Below are 22,352 nucleotides of genomic sequence, written 5' to 3'. Positions count from 1 at the left end.
GAATATTACCTTTGATGAAAGGCACTTAGTTTTTGTGCTGCTCTCTGATTTTTTTCAGCAACAACTGCCAATGAACTTTATATTACGTGTCATTTTATGTATTATGTATTTCTATTGACGAATTTAAGGAAAAAGAACCTTTCATATCTATAACTTTCTATAACCTTTTGCTCACTTCAATTTTGCCTCCACTAGGTACTAGTGCTACACAAAACATGCATCCAAATCTGCTTTTTTTTTTTTTTTTTAAGAGAAACATTTTATAGAAGCAACAGAACTCACTTTTTTTTAGAAGATAACCTTTTTTGACAATATTTTTATAAAAAGCATCCTTTGTTTTGCGACGAATTGTATTGTAGATTTCTTTTCCATCCACCGTATTATTAAGCACTTGTTCTTGATGCTGGTAAATAAGGGAGAAATCAGCAGTTGTTTTTTTTTTTTTTTTTGTCTGTTTGTTTGTTTAAAGCTCAGGAATCAACTGTGAAACAATTAAACACTATGAAGCTGCAACCAAAAATATTATTGAACACTACCAATTTTTTATTATTGTTCTCTCGCGTTTTAGCAAACCAATATAATTTCATACAATACCTTTGCCAGAAATGTAATGTGACTATTTCTTGTGGAATGATTAGACCAGAATAAACCTTATTTTTCTTATAAAATACAGACCGATGTTTACAAAGTAACATCTGTATTTATTTAACATTAAATAGAAAGCATCACCTTTCACATTGATTTATATAAAATTTACATAAGTCTTTAAAGGTTATCGAGTATCTGGCTGTCTTCTATCAAAACTTTTGGGAATGACTAATTAAGGATAAACTCTGAAGCAACAAGAATGGTGCAGATCTAAATTAAAACAGTTATTTATGCAAGAAGTTGTGCAGTCCCTCACTAACCTTATTTGCACTCATGTCCTAAGCGAGTAACATTCAAACATAGAACAATAGGAGAAAGCAGAAACACAAATACTCTTTTCTCTCTGCTCCCCCCATATGCCTATAAGAATTATAGTTTTGAATAACAAAGACAAGATGAAAAACACTTTAATAACAGGAAGAACAGGACTAAAAATTGAATCAATATCCAAATTTTCAGGAAATCAAGATAACCTCTACAACTACGAAGGAAATAATGCACAAAACAACATATGTAGTTACTAATGTTTTAAAGTAAATTGCTAGCTGATAGTATAAAACAATATAATATAATGTGGCTATAATAATGACACCTAATATTCTAGGATATATCTGGTAAGTATTCCTACAGAAAAAGGCATCATTGATGACATGGCATTCTGAGCTGTTCTGGTCCATCACATTCGGGAAACATTAACTTGCACTAGATTTTGTGTTAGCAGGGCAACTACAAGAATGGTATGAAGGGATAATACAAGAAATGCCCTTGTATTAATGTAATGGATACAACACAAGTGTTCCAGAACATGCCCTACAATCCCAGCTTTCTGTGCATACAGGTTTCTCTGGAGGAAGAAAGATGCCAGATACAGCCCAACATGGGATTGAGGCACAGAATGGTTTAATCAGGAACCAGAGCTGGGGACACAAGGCAGAGCATTTACACCTCAGAGCACAGACAAAGCTTACCATTACATTCTGTTGACTATAAGCCAACCTTAGATGAGTGAATATATAGGAGGTTAAAATGAAATAAGCACACAAGCTCAAAACAAAAAATCAAGCGAAGATGATGCTGTTTATCATCAATACCTCTCCTGTAATTCAGTTATTATAAATATTTGGTGATGATTAAGTCGATGTCTTCAACAACAAATGCTCAGAGATGAAATTTTACCTGCACTGGAACAGGATCTTTAAGGTAATATCCTTCAACAATTTGTTCTTTCCTATAATGTTCAATGATCTCATCAATACTGTTCAAATAAGAAAAATAAGATTTAAATGTTAAATTGGTTAGTTTTTCCTCTGTATGAGAATTTGCTTTTCCATGTAATCACGCTAAGCTTCACAATTAAAAAAAATAAAAATCAAGTGTTAAACTTCATAATCTTGTTTGCAGCAATGACAATTTAGTAATACATTGAAGTCATGAAAATTAACAGACTGTATTCATAATCTGTTAATCCTAAACTCTGCAGAACATTTTCAATCAGATGTTGAAAATGCCAAATGAGTAGACTACCTTTTCAACATTTAGTTAATGCATAGACATTTCCAGCTTTCCAACCAGGCTGAAAATTGCTATTTTATTGGCAAAGTCCTTGAGTAAACTAGGGAAAGGGAATGGGAGATGCTTCAAATTATGCAAAGCAATTTCTTTTTTGGACAGGAATGGGGAAATATAAAAGTATTGTAACATTGATTATGCAATTTACACTTCAAAATCACTGAGCTTTCATGTTAAATCATGTTACTCAGTCAGTAGCACTCCTCTACAGAAGGAGCTTGCATTTTAATTGCCAGAATCTGAGTGAAATTGAATTCTGAAAGATCAGGAGAGAAACAGTGACAGGTGCAAGCTAATTCAATTTATTTTTCTGTTGCTCAAACTTATTTTTGCAGTTATTGAAAGTTACCACTGTAATAAACAAGGGCAATGTTAACATCACACAGATTAATCATTCATATATAAAATATGAACCTGAAAATAAAGAACAAAACTACACTGAAAGCTTTTTCTCACTTTATATATATATATTGTTAGCTATGTGTGAAAATGTAATCAATAAGACACATGTGATGAGATCTTTGCCCTATTACAAGTGGATCAAGTTGTGTTCAAAGATATGTGAAACTATAAAAGGATTGTGAAAACATTTAAACAAAACAATAGAAAGACATTTTTGTTTGCTTTTCTTTATCCAACTAGTGCATGCTTGATCAATCTTTGAATCTTACCATGAGTATTTTTATTTTTCAGGTTTGTAAAGTGACTTGAATTTCTCTTTCAGTATTACTAAAATCAAATTTCGAATTTTATTTATATGCAACGTGCACATGCCATTTTCTGCATAAAAAATTAGACCTTACCACATTGAATAAAATAATGACTAATTGAATTTTGCATGTTGAACAGCTATTGCCAGCATCTTGTTATGAGGGCAATCATCAATAAAGCGACTTAATATATTTTTTCCCTGTTCTAATCAAGATACCTTTACTGTCACTGTCTACTTCCATGGTTAAAAATACCTCAACATAAGAAAAATACCTCAACATAAGAAACAATTGCCTAATTTCTGTGAATTTTGTAAAATGAGCTGAAGAATAAACTAGATAGTATTTGAAAACTCCTTTTGGAGTTACAGTACCATATAGACTAGGACATTATGTCTTGATGGAGTGATCAAGTGTTGGGTAGTGTTGGGTTCTTTAGCTCTCTCCTCCCCCCAGTGAACTTAATTCAGATGGTCATTGTATATTGCCTTACCACTTGAACAGCCCAAATGGCTGAACAAGCCAAACAAACAAACAAACAAAAAAACCAGATATCTTTAGACATATAGAATAGTTCAGCTGGAAGGGACCTACAAAGATCATCAAGTTCAACTGCCTGACCACTTCAGGGCTAAACACAAGTTAAAGTATATATTTGAGGGCATTATCTAAATGCTTCTTGAACACTGACAGGCATGGGGTTATCAACCATCTCACTAGGAAGCCTGTTCCAGTGTTTGACCACCCTCACAGTAAAGAAATTTTCCTAATGTCCAGCCTGAATCTACCCTGGTGCAGCTTTGTGCCATTTCCTCACGTCCTATCAGTGGTTACCAGGGATAAGAGGCCAGCACCTCCCTCTCCATTTCCCCTCCTCAGGAAGTTGTAAAGAGCAACGAGGTCACCTCTTAGCCTCCTTTACTCCAGATTAGCCAACCCAAGTGTCATCAGCCTCTTGTCATAGGACAGGCCTTCCAGTCCTTTTACCAGCTTTGTTGCCCTCCTCTGGATGCTTTCAATCATCTTAACATCCTTTTTATGTTGTGGAGACCAGAACTGCACACAAGGTGGGGCTGCACCAACTCTAAATATAGCAGAAGAATTGCTTCTCTTGACCGGCTCGCTATGCTATGTTTAATGCATCCCAAAATGTGGTTTTCCTCTGGGCTGCCAGGGCACACTGCTGACTCATGTTCAGTGAATTGAACCCTGGGAACACCACTAGTGACTGGCTGCCAGCCAGATGTAGTCCCATTCACTACAATCCTCTGAGGCCAACCATTGAAACAGCTCTTCATCCTGCATAGGGTGAACCTGTTTATCTCACAGTTGGGACAATTTGTCCAGAAGGATGCTGAGGGATGGTAAAAAATGCCTTATTAAAGTCTAGAAAGATTACATCCACCACCTTCCCTTCATCCACCAAGCAGGTGACCTTATCTTAGAAGATCAAATTACTAAGGCAGAACTTTCCCTTGATGAACTCATGTTGACTGTGCCTGCTAACAGCTTATTAGGCTGCCCAGGTCCTAGCTACTTGGATAGTTTAAAAATATCTCATCACCATGAGCAATAACATTTGTTTAATAGTTAATGGGTAAATTAGGAGTTCTTGTAAGTGCTGACATTTCAAATAGTGAAGAATCCAGAAAGCAGAACACTATGTACTTGTTAAATTATTAAAAAATATTAACGTGTTAGGCCCATATTGTTCATCCTATCAAAATATGGATTAAACCATCAGTTGAAATGAAAATGGCTTCCATCAACTCCAGTCTCCTAGTCTCAAATTGTCATATTTCTCAAATTAAAGGTAACTTGAAAGATTGTTTGATGTCTAACTGTTGGGTCAATGTTCTCCTCAATTCTCCTTTGACATGGAATCACCAGATATACCATCCTCCCTCCCTCCCCCCCCCCCCCCCCTATTTTACAGGTTTTTGGAAAACTACCTGTTATAAAGGTTAGATTTCAGAAAGAAAGCAGATAGGAGAAAAGGGCAGAAGATATGGCCTAGTATCCCTATCCTACCATCCTTTCTAAAATCAGAATTGAAAAATTAAAAAACCAAAAACAAAAACAAAACAAAAAAAACCTGTAAAATACATCAAAGTTATTCACAGAATGGTGAGTCAGAAAGTCAGAAAGGACCTCTGAGATTGAGCTGATGAATTTCACTAGGTAAAGAGGGGTCAACAACAGCAGATTACTTAGGACCTTGTTCAGTCATGTTTTGAGCATCTCTAAGGGATAGAGATTCCACAAGCTCTTAGGTCAACCTTTTCTAGTGTTCAGTCATCCTTGCAGTAGAAAAAGCCTTTTTTTACGTTCAGATGGAATTTCTTGCATTTCAGTTTGTGCCTACTGCCTCTTGTCCTGCCCCTGAACACCACTAAAAAGCATTTGGTTCTCTTCTTTGTTCCTATCAGGTATTTATACACTGTGATAAGATTACCCCCCAACCTTCTCTTCTCTTGGCTAAACAGTCCCAGCTCTCTCCTCATACTAGAGAGGCTCCAATCACCCCCTTCATTGTCTTTGTGGCCCTTCTTTGGAAGTCTATAACACTCAGACCCAGTATTCCCAAGCAGTTACCCGTCCAAGTACTGGGCCCAACCCTGCTTAGATCAGAAACAGTATGTTCAGGATGGTGTAAATTTTGTGGTTTAGATTTCATGATATACAGTTAGCAAAATCACCCTCTAGAACTGACTTTGCCATTTTTTCCACAAGAAAGTGACTACTGAAGTAATTTCTATGTTATTCATGGAACAAACAGAAAGATCACAGAAGTTATATGCTTTAGTAAAGTCCATGGGAAAACAGTATTTCATTATATAGTCAAAAGCACACTCAGTATGTATTTATCTTTTCCTATGTATTAGAACTTTAAATTAGTCAACTAAAAGAATACAGACTGGCTATTTTGTAAAGCTGCTGTTAAAAATAATGAAAGCAGACTTCTGTATGAGAGTATAAATATAGTCTGTCAGTTATACTCATCAATAGAAATTCTGAGCAATTTATATATACAGAACGGTGGGAGGACATGCAAAGGGAAAACGTTAGTGGAAAAAGTAGTCCTTCCTATGCATCACAGAACATCAGATTTCTGAGATATACCAAAAAATATTTCCTCCCCATGATCACCCAAGAAAATTTTGGCTTGCTTTTGAAATATAGGCAGACACATAATATTGCTTATATAGGCTATCAAACTTCCAGTCCTGTGTCTGGATATTCAAACTACCTGTGAAATAGAACTTTTTTTTTTCCTACTCTGAAGTGGATCTTGTGGTAAACAATTTGGGGCAGTTACCACCTTCATTTTGTATCCTTATTATCTTCCATTAACTTCAAGAAGTTCAACAACTTTCAGTAAATACTAACTTGGACAGAATTTGAGCCTAGAAGTATATTAGTATTTCCCCAAAACATACAACTAAAACTAAGCCTTTCAAAATCAAGCAGCTCTCTTTCACTGAGAAAGATCTTTGCAACCTAGGTACCAAAATACTCTAAAAAATCCCTCTTAAAGCTTACACTTAGGCTTTTTAGGGCTCTTAGAAGATGCTTAGTTACAAGTAGCTACTAAGCAAGTCAGGTAAAACTCTTAGTACATTAAGAAATACTGAAATTTTATGATCACATCAGTAAATTATCAACAACACAAATTCTTTACAAAAGTTAAAAAATACACACAACTTAAAACTTACCTATTATAATATCTGCCTCCCATCATAAATTGGTTGTTTGATGTTGGACATATTTTAAAACGATGAATATTCTCACTGGTCCGAAAATAAAGTGAATAATCACCAGGTGTATTATCTGAAGGCCTCACAAGAAAACTGCACACCTGACCAACTGAAAAGATAGCATAATAAAGTGTTATTCAAGTGTTACTTATCTTAGTGTCATTTATGAGTGCTTATCAAAACTCCTTCTGTACAAATTATCAAGAACTGCACACAAAGTCTGAGGTAAGTTCCCAAAGTGATCCCTGTTCTTCACCCAAATGGGATGTAATACTAAACTACCAAAGTTGATGCAAATTTGTTTGGCTGTAACTGACAACCTATCCACAGTTTTGCCACCTCTTTACAAGAGCATTGGGGGGGGGGGGGAAACAACAATGTTTTAAGAAACTAATGATTTTTTTATTCTAATTTTTTACTTGACAGTATGACTCAAATCTTGACAGTTTCATTAAAATAATTATTTCCTCTATGAGGGGACTAAAAAGTTGATAATACTTTCTCCTATAAGTATATAACAGTATTTTCTCCTCAGCATTTTGATGAAGCCCAAAATATTTAAATATGTATATATTAAAAAAATAATTATCAATTTTACCTTAAATTACAAAGCTAACTATACTTGAGAACATAAAAATACTCAATACTTATAGCCATCAGCTTTGGATTTCTGTGCCCATCTGCTCCCTGTCCGCCACCACCCCCCCCCCCCAACATTCTCTAGCAGCAACCATTCCATTTGGAATTAGATACTCAAACATTCATACAGAAAAACAGGTTTTGCTGCAGTTCAATATAAATAGGATCACTTTGTTCCATTCTACTACCACTGTCTTTTTATCTGAAATACAAGTACCTGTCATCAGCAAATGGTAAGCCTCTTGTTTGGAGATCTTCCCACGGAACCATCTTAAAGATGAAGAAAAAAATAGAAAGCAAGACTATCAGCACTCTTTTTTGGTTGTTGTGACATTTAAGGCTCTGGCACCTATGAATTGATCTTTTTTTTTTAAAAAAAAAAAAAAACAACAAACAACAAACACAACAACAAACAAACAAAAAAAACCACAAAAATCACTAGTACATATAGATTATATAATCAACCATTATCTTCTTCCATGATTCTGTTGTTCTAGCAATAGAATGAAAGATAAATATCAACAGCTATATAAATAAATTCATTCAATACAAATGTCTAACATGAAGTAGATGTTCAAACCCAAGTGTACTTAGAGATGAAAAGGCATTGTTTAAATGCTAGATAATCTCACAGGCATATTTAAATTCCATTTCAGATGGCAATTTGAAGCATGAAATGCAAAGCCCAAACAAGGAGATTAATGAAGGTTAAATACTGCACAGAACAACTAAAACTGGAACAGCAGAAAGAAAATCACTGGTGTGTGGTTTCATTTTGCTATTAAGTAACAACAGATGCCTTCTTCAGTCATCAGTCCTTTGGAGACTACAAACTTTACAATTAATACAGAAAGCAGCAGATGCAATTACAGTAAGCAAATGGAGTACAGATGAAGTTATCTAGCTACTAGAATTTTTTTGTAACTTGCATTTGCCACTCATCTTTACAACTGCAAATAATATAACAGTCAACAGTTTGTCACAATATCAAACATGTTCACCATAAATAAAAATAAATTGCAAAGAGCTAATATGATTTAAGTATTGAACAAGTTGGAATTCACTGCAAACAGGTTATTAAAGAGAAAACCAGAAGGACCATAAGTGTTACTATTACACTATCATTCCTCTAATGAGGCTTTGTTCCCTCTGCTGCATTTAGAGTTAAGCAGATCTGAAAAAGGTTACTTCTAAGACAAGATACATATGTATAAATGTATTGGGTTTACAAAACAAGATTTTGGTAGCAGGGGACTGCAGGGGTGGCCTCTGTGAGAAGAATCCAGAAGCTGCCCCATGTTAGATAATGGTCAGTTTCAATTGGCTCCAAAGGGACCCACTGCAGCCCAGAACCAAACCAATAAGTGATGTTGTTTGCGCCTCTGTGACAGCAGATTTAAGAAAAGGAATAATAAAAATAAAAGCTAAAAAAAACAGATGTAAACTGACCACAACCCCCACTCCCCATTCCCCTGCACCAGTCAGGGGAAGAGGACATGGAAGAGGGTGGATGGGGGCAAGGTGTTTTTAGTTTGTTTTATTTTTAGTTTCTCACTGCTCTAGCTTGTTAGCAATAGGTAATAAATTACATTAATCTCCCTCTGCTGAGTCTGTTTTGCCCATGATGATAACTGTTGAGTGATCTCCCTGTCCTTATTTCAACCCTTAAGCCCTTTTCATTGTATTTTCTCCCACTTTCCTTTGAGGAGCGGGAGTGAGAGAGCAGTTGTGGTGGAGTTCAGCTGCCCAGCTGAGTAAAACCATCACAATAAAAAACACAAACCAGAAAACACCACACTGTGCATATTCTGGGTAAAAGTGATCGCACAGACTCATTTAAGATTTTATCAGTGCAAAAACCATTGCAATTTGGCATAACTAATACATGGATAATTGACATGAACTCTTGTATCTTCAGTAGCTAGTACAGAAGAAAAGTCTTCCAAAAAAACAACCAATGACACACCTTTGATTTGCCTCCCCAACATCAACCTCATAGCTAAAATTTACAGTTATTTTATGATTATCTTTTAATAACAAAATAAAATCCTTACATTTTGCCTTCATGTGGATCTTCTTCTCTTCCCTAATAAGAAAAAATAACATATTAAGTGCATGACAACAGTATACCTGATTTTAGAAAAGTGAACTTAATTGGTTAAGACCTTCTGTAGAAATAGGCAGCACTAAGAAGTCCAAGACATTTTTGAACTTAATGGCTTATTTCACATATCTGTGTAAAGAGTTTTTCCACTTCATTTACTAAGTGGAAATTCAACCAAAACCCATTATTTCAGAAGATTGTTCTAGACATAGTTAACTCAACAATATACTTTTTAACCCACACTTGGCCCTTTAAAAAAATGCATATCACAATACAAAATTTCAGTCTATATATTTATGAATATTTCATGGCAGGCAAACAAACAAACAATAAGAATGCAATTGAATGACTAGCAGGTTCTTTATCAGGACTGGTAAGTTTAGGGAACTGCCCAGTAAATTCACAGTATTATTCATTTGCACATTAACTTGTTTGGACAACATGTCAATAAGCTCTATTTGGCTAATGAATTAGACTTCAAAGTTTGTTACACTATTTTAAAAGTGGTAGATTCAGTTACTAAAGGAAGGTTGACAAAAGTATGTAACTGAAAATTGGGAAGTTAAATGCCACTTGTTTGGGTTTATCTCAGTGTTAAAGTTGCACACACACAAAATAATAAATAAAAAAATAAATAAAAATCTCACTTCTCTAACAGATTTGAATATAGAATTACTTACAACTTCTTCTACCAGGTCATCTACAATAAGACCTTGTTCATCTGTCCGTAGGTTCGTAACCCACATCCAGCCATCTTCCAATTCATTATGGACAATAAACATATCTCCTTTAAGGAAACTGGAGAGAGTTACAGTAAGATTTATATTATGATTGTGCTTTAACTTAAAGTTTAATTAACACAATGAGTTCTTGAGCATAATTTCAGCAAAAATTTGAGGAAATCTGATCATGAAAGATTGATATTGGTATCCCAAACACGGCATCTCACACTTTTAGTAGCTATAACAGATTAATAATTATCCTTTGATTTACATTTAGAATTTAATGGATGCTTTAATACAGTCAAATTTAACGTGGGCTAAGGACATATAAAACAAACACCACCACAATAATATTAAAAGATAGTAGCATTATTTTATCAAGAAGGATCAAATACCAAATACCAGTAAAAACAAAGATTCCCTTAATAACTTAAGAAAATAATACTTTTTAATAATACTTTTTATCAAAACCTATTTTTTTATAATAAAAGCCTGTGAAATATATCATCACATGCAAAGATCTAAACAGTACAAGTGCTAAAAAGAGGATACAGAATAGTTACTAAAAAAGCCATGCTATAATGGCTTTTATAATATATATTATATATAAAATATATATAATGTGTAATAGCTTTTATAATATATATAATGGCATACTAAAAAAACAAAGCTATAATAAGAACATAAATACAAAGCATTAAAATATCCAAGGGAGTTTCATTTTTGGAAGGTGATTATAAGTTATTCCCTTAAGTGTAACCCCAAACTTGGGTCATATGAAAACCTTTCACTGGAGTACAGCAGGACTCTTCAATCAACATGGATAGTACATTAGTGGTACAGGCAATAGCTAGAAGGTAGTGTTGTGGTCAACCCAGCAGGCAGCTAAGCACCACACATCTGTTTGTTCACTCCTCCCCATCCCCAGTGGGATGGGGGAAAGAACTGAGTGTGGGGGGGAAGGGTAAAAAACTCATGCGCTGAGATAAAGACAGTTTAATAGGACAGAGAAGGAAGGGAAAATAATAATAATAACAGCAACAACAACAATAATAGTAAAAGAATATAAATAACAAGTGATGCGCAATGCGATTGCTCACCACCCACCAAAGAACGCCCAGCCAAACCCTAAGCAGCAGCACACCCCTCCCTTGGGCCAACTCCCCACAGTTTTCTTGTTCAGCATGATGTCATATGGTATGGAATACCCCTTTGGCCAGTTTGGGTCAGCTCTCCTGGGTGTCCCCTCCCAGCTCCTGCTGCACCCCCAGCCTGCCCGCTTGCAGGACAGTGTGAGAAACTGACAAGTCCCTGGCTTAGTGTAAGCACTGCTCTGCAACAACTAAAGCATCAGTGTGATATCATTATTCTCATCCTAAATCCAAAACAGAGCACCATACCAGCTACTAGGAGGAAAATTAATTCTATCCTAGCCAAAACCAGGACAGGTACTGAAGCTCATCAACTACTAGAGTACAATCCAAAACTATAAGCAATTTTCTATTGCATTCTTCCATTTGTGAGGGTAACAGAAAAGGCATTAATTTGAACGCAAAGTGAACAGAAAGAATAAAAAAAAAGACTAATGAAAATATTTAGAATGAATTCAGCTACTAATGTATCTAAATCCCAGTAATGAACAATAAACAGCAAGGCCAGTTCTATAACAAAGTACACTAATTTGTTGCTTGGAAAACAGGTTGAAATTAACCCAAAAATAATTCAAGCTTTTCAAAAATCAATTATAACATTAAAATTTTAAGTCAAGATGCACTGAAAAACATAGAATCTTCAAAAGTACATTACAATACAAGAGTATAATACATTACAGAATCATAGAATCACAGAATGGCCAAGGCTGGAAGGGACCTCTGAAGATCATCTAGTCTACCTCCCCTGCCGATCAGGATTGCCTTGAGCACATTGCACAGGATGGCATCCAAGCGGGTTTTGAATATCTCCAGAGAAGGCAACTCCACAGCCTCTCTGGGCAACCTGTTCCAGTGCTCTGTCACCCTCACAGTAAAGAAGTGTCCTCTCATATTCAGCCGGAACCTCCTGTGCCTGTTGCCTCATCCTCTCGCTAGGCATTGGATAAGAGAGGATAAGTCCTGTCACTGAGCACAACTGAAAAGAGACTGGGTCCATCCTCTCAACACCCTCCCCTCAGATATTTATATACATTAATGAGGTCTCCCCTCAGTCTTCTCTTTTCCAGGCTAAACAGGCCCAGTTCTTTCAGCCTGTCCTCATACAACAAGTGCTCCAGTCCTCTAATCATCTTAGTAGCCCTCCTCTGGACTCACTACAGTAGTTCTATGTCCCTCTTGTACTGGGGATCCCAGAACTGGACACAATACTCCAGGTGTGGCCTCAACAGGGCTGAGCAGAGGGAGAGGATCACCTCCCTTGTCCTGCTGGGAACTCTTACGAATGCACCCCAGGATAAGGTTGGCCTTCTTGGCTACAAGAACACATTGCTGACTCATGGTCAGCCTGCTGTCCACCAGGACTCCCAGGTCCCTCTCTGCAGAGCAGCACTCCAGCAGATTAGCCCCCAGCCTGTATATCTTAGCCTATACCTTAGGCCAGCATTCCTAACAAGAACCCAATTCAACCAACATGTTATATCATCTTGTGAAACCAAGATGGTCTCATCAGAACACTAAATGGAAATGGTTGTGTTTGTTGTTGTTGTTGTTTTTGACATCTTTTTTTCTTATTTAGCAGTTGCTAAATATACTATTAATTTCATTAGATAGTCAGTGCTCACATTATCTTTCTGGTGGTCAAGGTTGGTTTGGCTTGAATTATTTATCTTCTACTAGTTACTTCTGCAGGCAATTTTTAGGGAAAAGCCTAGATAATTTATTTTAAACCCTCACTAGACATTTTTACACAGCATTCCCTAATACACATACTTATCCACTTTGAGAAAAATGTAAGCCTTTGAAATTGGTAATGTTCTACTTCTAAACTAAGCTTCATAGTTCTAGCAATTTAATGCAATACAAACAGTCTATCAAGAATAAAACTTATTACTATATCCAGCAAGAAAAAAAAAAGTTATCATACTTTTAACATCCCATTGTTAAGTCTAAGACACAATTGGAAAGTATTTGCATAGTAAACATACTAAAATCATTAATATTCATAAACACAACAAAAATTTCACAACTGCTTCTACCTATTATTAAAACATACCTTATTTCATCAGTTTCTGGCACTTTGGTGTATGGTAGAATTGCTCGAACTCTCCTTCTATCCTCCACAGGCTACAATTTAAGAGAAGAGAGCAAAGATATTACATTTTGCTTTCACTCCAGTGTAGAATTCCTCTCCCCAACATTACGCTATTCAGAGGGAAAGGTCTGGTAACAGAAATTTGTATTCAGTTGTGAGTTTTAAGTTTTCAAATGGTCAAAAAAGTAAGAGCCAGGAATGTTTAATTCCTAAAGTTATCTACAACAGCTCTCATTACATTCCTAGCCTTGTAGCATGACAGATAACATATGCTATCTTAGAAATTAATTACCAATAATGTAACTCCCATGAAAGAGTACTTTAGAATTCCCTTCCACTTAATGAAAATTTATGAAAATTTAACATTCGGAAACATCTTTATTTGGGTTTTGCTTGGAGGGAGGGATGAACGTGAAGATACAGTTTGTAGGTGATTTTTTTTTTAAATTTATTGATATTGTCTCAAGCATGGAGAAATGAAAGACGACCAACTTTTAAAAACTTCATTTATTTCAAGGATCCATATTTTGAAATGTATGCTTGATACATAGAATCATAGAATATCCTGAGTTGAAAGGGACCCACAAGGATCATCAAGTCCAACTTAGGGCTCCACTCAGGAACACCCAAAAATCAAACCATATGTTTGAGGGCACTATATAAATGCTTCTTGAACTCTGACAGGATTAGTGCTGTGACCACTTCCCTGGGGAATGTGTTCCAGTGCCTGACCACCCTCCCAGTGAAGAACCTTTTCCCAGTATCCAACCTGAACCTCCCCTGTTGCAGCTTCATGCCATTCCCTCAGGTCCTTTCGCTACTCGCCAGAAGAGATCAGAGCCTTCCGCTCCACTTCCCCTTGTGAGAAAGCTGTAGGTCTCAATTAGATCTAACCTCAGTCTCTTCTACCCTAGGCTGAACAAACCAAGTGACCTCAGACACTCCTCAAATATGTTCCCCTCTATACCTCTCACCATCTTCAAATTCCTCCTTTGTTTTTATATCCTTATACCGTGGTACCCAAAAGTGCACACAGTACTTCAGATGAGGATGTAACAGTGCAAAGTGCAGTGGGACAATCATTTCCCTTGACCAGCTAGCAATACTATGCCCGATGCACTCTAGGACACAGTTGGTCCTTTTGGCTGCCAGGGATCACTCTTGACTTGTATTCAACTTGCCATCGACCAGAACCCCCAGATCCCTTTCCATGGGGCTGCCTTCCAGCCTCTCAAATATGGATGTATATCAAGGGTTCCACTGTCCAAAGTGCACACACTGGCACTTGCTATTGATAAATTTCATATTCTTGATGATTGCCCAGCTCTCAAGTTATCACAATCTCACCAAAAGACCTCTCTATACTCAAGGGAGTCAACAGCTAATACTAATTTAGTATCACCTGTAAACTTACTTAGTATGTGTGGAATAATTGCTGGAGGTGACTTATTAAGACTAAAAGTATGTCCATATATTAAGAGAAGTTTGGTGTTTTATACCTTGCTAGGCAGCTGAACTCTACCATAACCGCTCTCTCGCTGGCAATCCAAAAGAACCTGATTATCTGTTGCTGTAATAAACCATACTTGATTGCATTGTGATAGCTCTCATTAAGTGCAACTAGGGTAAGGGTGGTTATCCGTGATAGTACAGTGTTCTGAATTCAACCAGACCCCCAGACGGTTAATGCGTTGTTGGTGAATGTCCAACTGGTTCAGTACCCTGAATCCAACTGGGCCCGTAATGGTTAATCAGCTACACCCCTTAATGCGACAGTAAAATTGGCGTAGTAGGCAGAATTGCTATGGATATACTGCTGCAAAAATACAAATGTGCCCCTTACCAGGCGGGGAAGGAGTGGGCCCAAAAGTTCTGGAAAGATGAGGAGAAAGTGGTAGAGCGCATTGAGCAGTGTCAGGCTTCATGAAAGATCGGTCAAAGAAAGGGTAAAGGTGCGATTTGTGCTGTGTTAGGAGCCTGTTTGACTTGTGCTCAGCAAGAAGCTAAGGAAACTCCTGCTCCCAAACTGATCTCTGATGCGGAACATACCGCTTTGAAATCAGAGAATGAGGTATTGAAGTCATCATTGGCCTTTGAAAGGGAGACAGGAAAAGCATTAGGAGTCAGAGTGGATAAACTTGTGAGTGAAAATAATTATCTTAAACAATTGCTGGAGAGGGTTAGTCATCTGTTAAATAAAATACAGCCTTCTGCTCCAGTCAAGCAGATTTGTAGATTGCTGCATAGTTCAGACCCTGAAAGCTGGGATGGTGATTTCTGGTTTGACAGTGATGACGATGTCCAAGAGATTGTTGATTCTGAACCTCAATCGATTCTCTTGAGACCTTTGGCTAAGACTGAGACTACTCTTGATGATGATGATGGAATTCACACTACTGTGCAAACAATTCCATGGCCACTGGCAAAGTTGGTTAAAATACAGGAGAAGTTCTCAAGGCGGCCAGGGGAATCGGAAGTGGAGTATGTGTGGTGAGTTTCTCTTGAAGGAGGAGATCGAATTATGTTGAGTGAGGAAGAAGCAGGTGGCTTTTGGGGACTTGGAGTGTTTTTAACCACCACACCAGGAGACCATAGTTACTCTATCACTGCACGGGCAGCATACTGGGCAGGTGGTATAGATCCCCAAGAGAGAGGGGAACCCCTGGAAATTAGAGCCACAGGCTATTCTGACCTGGCTGTAGCAGTACAAAAAGCAGCCTGTATTCAGGCGATATATGAAAGAGATGAATTTAGGAAATCCCCTATGTTAGCTCCTATTGATCCGGTTCGATTGATTGGCGATGTATGTGAAGCAGGGGCTGGACTGTGTGGAACTTCAGGTCGGCGATGGCAAAGTTGAGAGCCTCTGGGTAAGTATCAAGGGACGAACGAATAAAGGGGATGTCGTTGTGGGAGTCTATTACAGACCGCCTGGCCAGGACGATAGCGCAGATAAATTATTCTTTACAGAACTAAGTGAGGCCTCGAGATTAACTCCCCTTGTCCTTATGGGGGACTTCAACTTGCCAGACGTTAACTGGGAGTGCCACACGGCTGACACGAGCAAGTCCAGGAGGTTCATGAAGCACCTAGATGATAACTTCTTGGTGCAGGTGCTAATGGAGCCAACTAGGAAAGGTGCCCTCCTAGACCTGTTGCTAGAAAACAGAGAGGGTCTGGTGGGAGATGTGGTGATTGGTGGCCGCCTCGGTCATAGCGACCATGAAGTGTTTGAGTTCAAAATTTACGGTGACAGAAGGAAAAGTGCCACCAAAACCTCATCCCTAGATATAGGGAAAGCAGACTGCTCAGGGAACTAGTCAGCAAGGTCCCCTGGGAAGCTGCTCTTGAAGGCCTCGATGTCCACCAGTGCTGGTCATTCTTTAAGTGATGCCTCCTAGAAGCACAAGATCAGGCAATTCCTAAATATCGCAAGTCAGGCAGGCGGGGCAGGAGGCCGGCATGGCTGACCAGGAACATTCTAATGGAGATTAGGCGGAAACAGAGAGTGTTTCGCTACTGGAAGGAGGGCCAGGTGACATGGAAAGAATACAGGGATGCTGTTCGTGTTTGTAGGGAGAAAATTCGTGTGGCTAAAGCACACCTAGAGTTGAAGCTGGCTGTGTCTGTGAGAGAAAATAAAAAGGGTTTTTTTAGATATGTGAATGGAAAAAGGAGAACTAAAGAATACATAGGGCCGCTCCTTGATAGGGAAGGTCTCCTCACAGACAATGACATAGGCAAAGCAGAGACGCTTAACGCCTTCTTTGCCTCTGTCTTCAATGCCGATGATAGGCTTCGGGACCCAGGGTGCCCTGAGCTGGAGGACCGGGACGGTGGGGATGACAAACTCCCAACCGACCCTGAACGTGTGCGGGATTTGCTACTCCGCCTGGATCCCTACAAGTCCATGGGTCCGGATGGGATTCATCCCCGGGTGCTGAAAGAGCTGGCGGACATCATCGCGGAACCTCTCTCAATTATTTTTCAACGATCCTGGGAGTCTGGAGAGGTCCCGGTAGACTGGAAGCTGGCAAATGTTATGCCAATTTTCAAGAAGGGTCAGAAAGAAGACCCTAGCAATTACAGGCCTGTCAGTCTCACGTCAGTGCCTGGTAAAATCATGGAGAAGATGGTTCTCGAACTTATTGAGGCGCACCTGGGGGACAAAGCAGTCATTGGTCCCAGCCAGCATGGGTTTGTGAAGGGTAGGTCCTGCCTAACTAACCTGATTTCCTTTTATGATAAGATCACCCGTATGGTGGACCAAGGGAAACCAGATGACGTGATTTTTTTGGACTTCAGCAAGGCTTTTGACATGGTTTCCCATAGGATCCTACTGGACAAAATGTCCACCATACAGCTAAATAAAAACATCATATGATGGGTGAGCAATTGGCTAACGGGCAGGGCCCAAAGGGTTATGGTAAATGGGGCTGCGTCAGGCTGGCGGGCGGTCACCAGTGGGGTCCCTCAAGGCTCCATTTTAGGGCCGGTACTTTTCAATATTTTTATAAACGATCTGGATGTAGGAATAGAAGGTATTTTGAGCAAGTTTGCTGATGACACCAAACTTGGAGGAGTTGTGGACTCGAATGAGGGTGGAAAGGCCTTGCAGAGGGATCTGGATAGGTTGGAGAGCTGGGCGATCACCAACCACATGAAGTTCAATAAGAACAAGTGCCGGGTCCTGCACCTGGGACGGGGAAACCCTGGCTGCACGTACAGACTGGGCGATGAGACGCTGGAGAGCAGCCTAGAAGAGAGGGATCTGGGGGTCGTGGTAGACAGCAGGTAGTGCAGTTTATTGCAGCAACAGGAGTCCAGGTTCTTTTGGATTGCTGCTGATGAATATGCTGTCTGCAACTAAGATATAACTAAGATATGCTTGACTGGAGTCACTCAAGCTCCACCAAAAAGATAGAAAGTAATATAAATTGGCCTAAGAGAGAGGGGATGTTAGGGAAGATACCATCCCAAGGGAATATACCATCACGAAGACCTCCTGCCTCCTGGGATCAGTCGATGGGCTGTCTGCAAAGCACATGCGAATACCAAGATTATGACAAACACAACCAACTATGCATGTGCTAACTTATGAAACAACTCTATAGAGAATGTTAGGTTTCCTGGGGAAGCACTCAGTATAACCAAGGGTTGGAATCTCACCCAGTAGGCATCCCTGTGTGGGGGAAGAGATGCTTAGCCTGTTGACTGATCCCAGAAGTCAGTGATGTCTTTCCAACTTTTCTGCAGTGGTATCTTCCCTAACATTCTTCCTCTCTTGAGCCATTTTTATACTATTTTCTTACTTTTAGGTGGAGCTTGAGTGACTCTAGTCCTACATATCTTTTATGATTGGTATAAAATTTTCTTACTTTTGCTTTAAACATATAGGCTCAGAGAAATTCATAGCACGTGCTCAATGAGGGGTGGTCATACCCTGGAGGCAGATGGTGTTTTGGATGGAGGTGTGTTTTGGCATTATGATGAGATTAAAATGAGCAAAGTTTACTCAGAGGACATGATTTTGTTCTCAGTTCCACTCATGGCTGGCCATGCAGTCTATCAGTTTCATAGAATCATAAAGGTTGGAAAAGACCTCCAAGATCATCTGGTTCAACCATAACCCTACCACTGACATCACCCACTAAACCATGTCCTGAAGTATGATCTCCAACTTTTCCTTTAGCATCCCCTGGGACAGTGACTCCACGACTTCCCTGGGCAACCTATTCCAATGCCTGACTATTCTTTCTGAGAATATGTCCATCATGATGGACAGTAATCAGAGACTTTTGTCCATTTTCTTGAACTTGTGTCATCAGCTGCTTCAAGTCCTCATGTACCAGCAATTTCTTCACCAAGGCGAGGTTCATTCCAATAGGAGTAGGCAGCAGATCGTGAAGCAGAATTAGACGCAATAAGTTGATAATAAGTGACAGAAGCTGAGTATCTAAAATCACATCATGCAAATACAACCTTTCCCAATATATACAAGTACAGTTTCAAGGGTTTAATTAGGATGTATCTCAAAGTGGCAAATATTTTGTTCAGTGTCAAGACAAATGTCTTGGGCTTCGAGCGTGTTACTCTCAGAGATGAAGCCTTTTTGTTCACGCACAATACATGCATTCACATCAATTGTTGGCCACTTTCCTCCCTTTTGATGGGCCCATACTTCATGCTCCTTAGGATATAGTTCCATTATGATTGAGTCCTAATGCAATGATTGGATATACATTGTATATGGTGGCATTGCTTATAGTAAGTATAAAGGCAACAATTTTATCGTTTTCTGCATAGTAGGTAAAGTTGACTAATCGCCACCATGCTTGAAACTCCTTTTCAAATTCTGAAGCGTTATCCCAAATCAATTTTCGAATTTCAGTGGGCAAAGTTCCTCCTTCTCCCTCTCTAATAATAGCTGCTGCTACAGACCGTATCCATAACTGCGCTTGGATGCAGCTCAAGGCAAGGGAGGTATTGCCTTGAGTTTTTCCAAGGGCATTTACAACTAATTGATGATCATTTTCTTCAGTTTGTTCCCAATGGGGTAAAACATCTGATAGAAGCCAATGATTTTCTCCTAAAGCCAATAAGGATGATTTTATTGGTCGTTCCAGTTTCCTTAGGTCATCTGTAGTAGCAGTTATTCTACTCATTAGGACCTCAGCATCAATGCTATTTAATATACCTAATCCTATTCCCAATAACCCAGTTGCATCCCGTGGCATGCACTGAGATTGTTTCAGAGAACGTCCGTGTAACCATGCTGACCAACCAGTGTAAGCAGTTCTCAAAAAGGTGGTACATTTTAAGTTGATTTCAGAGATATTAACGTGCAGCGCTAGCTCTACCCTTTTTAGGGACCAACTAGGGTTAAAGAGAATTTGTTGTTGTCCCACATTTTTAATTATGTAAGGACCAGGGTTGAAGATGGAAGGAGTTAGACCAATGGGAGGCCAAGTTGGTACATTTTCAAGTATCTGCGGAGGCAGAGGCTTCTTAATTCTGTGCCTCTGTAACCCCAAAGACAGTACACAATTATAGGTTTGGTGAAAGTAAAATTGTACCAGCAATCAAAATTTGGTTCAGTTATTTTGGTACAATCGGTACTCTGATTTTGTGGTAAACTGTCTTAATTTCAGTTGGCCTATTGTAAGTAGATCCATTAGTTATTCGGCAACCGATTTGTATTGTCTGGCCAGACGTGGCTTGAAGTTCAGCCATTCTTAGAGAATCATTCCAACTCCATTCATCTTTTGAAAATATTTACTCCCATGTAAAACTAAAGTAGAGAGATTTAGATCCTTTTTGTTCTGAGGTGTTCCAATGATTGCGCTACACTGTGACAATGCATGGTTAGATGTTACAGTGAAACACCTCAGCTCTGTGCACAACCACAGTAGCTAAGTTTCCTTTAAGGTCTGTAATTGCATCAAGGTCAGGGTAAAGTATAGCATTATTAATCCAAACTGTTGATTCGTCATCCTCTAGCTGTCCATGCACCCCCGTCCTGCACCTGGGACGGGGAAACCCCGGCTGCACGTACAGACTGGGCGATGAGACGCTGGAGAGCAGCCTAGAAGAGAGGGATCTGGGGGTCGTGGTAGACAGCAAGTTGAATATGAGCCAGCAGTGTGCCCTGGCAGCCAGGAGGGCCAACCGTGTCCTGGGGTGCATCAAGCACGGCATCGCTAGTAGGTCAAGGGAGGTGATTGTCCCGCTCTACTCTGCGCTGGTGCGGCCTCACCTCGAGTACTGTGTGCAGTTCTGGGCACCACAGTATAAAAAGGACATGAAACTGTTGGAGAGTGTCCAGAGGAGGGCTACGAAGATGGTGAAAGGCCTGGAGGGGAAGACGTACGAGGAACGGCTGAGGGCACTGGGCCTGTTCAGCCTGGAGAAGAGGAGGCTGAGGGGAGACCTCATCGCAGTCTACAACTTCCTCGTAAGGGGGTGTCGAGAGGCAGGAGACCTTTTCTCCATTAACACCAGTGACAGGACCCGCGGGAACGGGGTTAAGCTGAGGCAGGGGAAATTTAGGCTTGACATCAGGAGGAAGTTCTTCACAGAGAGGGTGGTTGCACACTGGAACAGGCTCCCCAGGGAAGTGGTCACTGCACCGAGCCTGTCTGAATTTAAGAAGAGATTGGACTGTGCACTTAGTCACATGGTCTGAACTTTTGGGTAGACCTGTGCGGTGTCAAGAGTTGGACTTGATGATCCTTAAGGGTCCCTTCCAACTCAGGATATTCTATGATTCTATGATTCTATGATTAACCCCTCTCATCCGTGGACTCCCTGATTGTCTTAAGATGTTTGTAGCAAACACCCAAGATCACATACAAGCTGCTTGTAGGGAAGGTGTTCGTGGTCGTAGGTGGAATCCAAACTCTCCTATTCCCACCTGGGGTGAATTTGTCCAAGACCTAGATAAATACGGACGCCGAATGGGCTGGATTAATTCATCCAGTATTAAGTCCCAAGATCATTCTCGGTGAGTCCGCCAAATCCACACTAAAAATCCCAGATACCCCAATTTTAAAAACAGGTTCAAAGTTATTAAAGAACGGGATGACCTCTGGCGTAAGGCCCTAGCTTTGGGTGCATCCCGACCACTCTTGCGTGGTACCTCTGTAGACGACCTCCGTACATTAGTCCAATCTCTGGGTAAGAAAAATATTCCAGATGGAGCGAATTGCCTAACAGGAAAAAATCCTGTCCATAAAGAATGTACACCTTCAGCACCAAGCTTAATTGACAAAACAGAATCTCAGCAAAAAAACTCCTATCCCCGGGGAGGGCAGTGAGCCACCCTGCTCAGTGGGTATTAGCAATTCAATGGCTCTCTAACGAACACTCTGACCCTATCATTGCCATTCCTGTTGGACTCCGAAAAATATTGGTAAATTTTCTTATTGACACTGGGGCCCAAATGTCAGTAATTACACAT

The 22,352-nt window shown here is 39.4% G+C and overlaps 1 protein-coding gene and 1 pseudogene across 6 annotated transcripts in view; one reads left to right on the top strand and one right to left on the bottom strand.

Moving 5' to 3' along the window:
• LOC137846706 (very low-density lipoprotein receptor pseudogene) overlaps positions 1 to 22,352 on the top strand; it is a 666,922-nt pseudogene that overhangs the window by 364,895 nt on the left and 279,675 nt on the right.
• Positions 1 to 22,352, bottom strand: part of LOC137846701 (ras GTPase-activating protein 1-like) — a 116,814-nt gene that overhangs the window by 43,722 nt on the left and 50,740 nt on the right. For all 6 annotated transcript variants that reach the window (XM_068664791.1, XM_068664787.1, XM_068664789.1 and 3 more), the window contains exons 4-10: positions 13,355 to 13,425; positions 10,109 to 10,226; positions 9,379 to 9,410; positions 7,542 to 7,594; positions 6,644 to 6,794; positions 1,825 to 1,903; positions 283 to 403 (exon numbers count right to left, since the gene is read on the bottom strand). In XM_068664791.1, the coding sequence (XP_068520892.1) occupies positions 283 to 403; positions 1,825 to 1,903; positions 6,644 to 6,794; positions 7,542 to 7,594; positions 9,379 to 9,410; positions 10,109 to 10,226; positions 13,355 to 13,425 (625 nt within the window). The remainder of the gene's footprint in view (positions 1 to 282; positions 404 to 1,824; positions 1,904 to 6,643; positions 6,795 to 7,541; positions 7,595 to 9,378; positions 9,411 to 10,108; positions 10,227 to 13,354; positions 13,426 to 22,352) is intronic.

The sequence above is a fragment of the Anas acuta genome, chromosome W, assembly GCF_963932015.1.
Source record: "Anas acuta chromosome W, bAnaAcu1.1, whole genome shotgun sequence".
In the NCBI taxonomy this organism is placed as follows: domain Eukaryota; kingdom Metazoa; phylum Chordata; class Aves; order Anseriformes; family Anatidae; genus Anas; species Anas acuta.
Note: the sequence above shows the minus strand (reverse complement) of the source record. Positions and strands in the feature narration are given on the sequence as shown.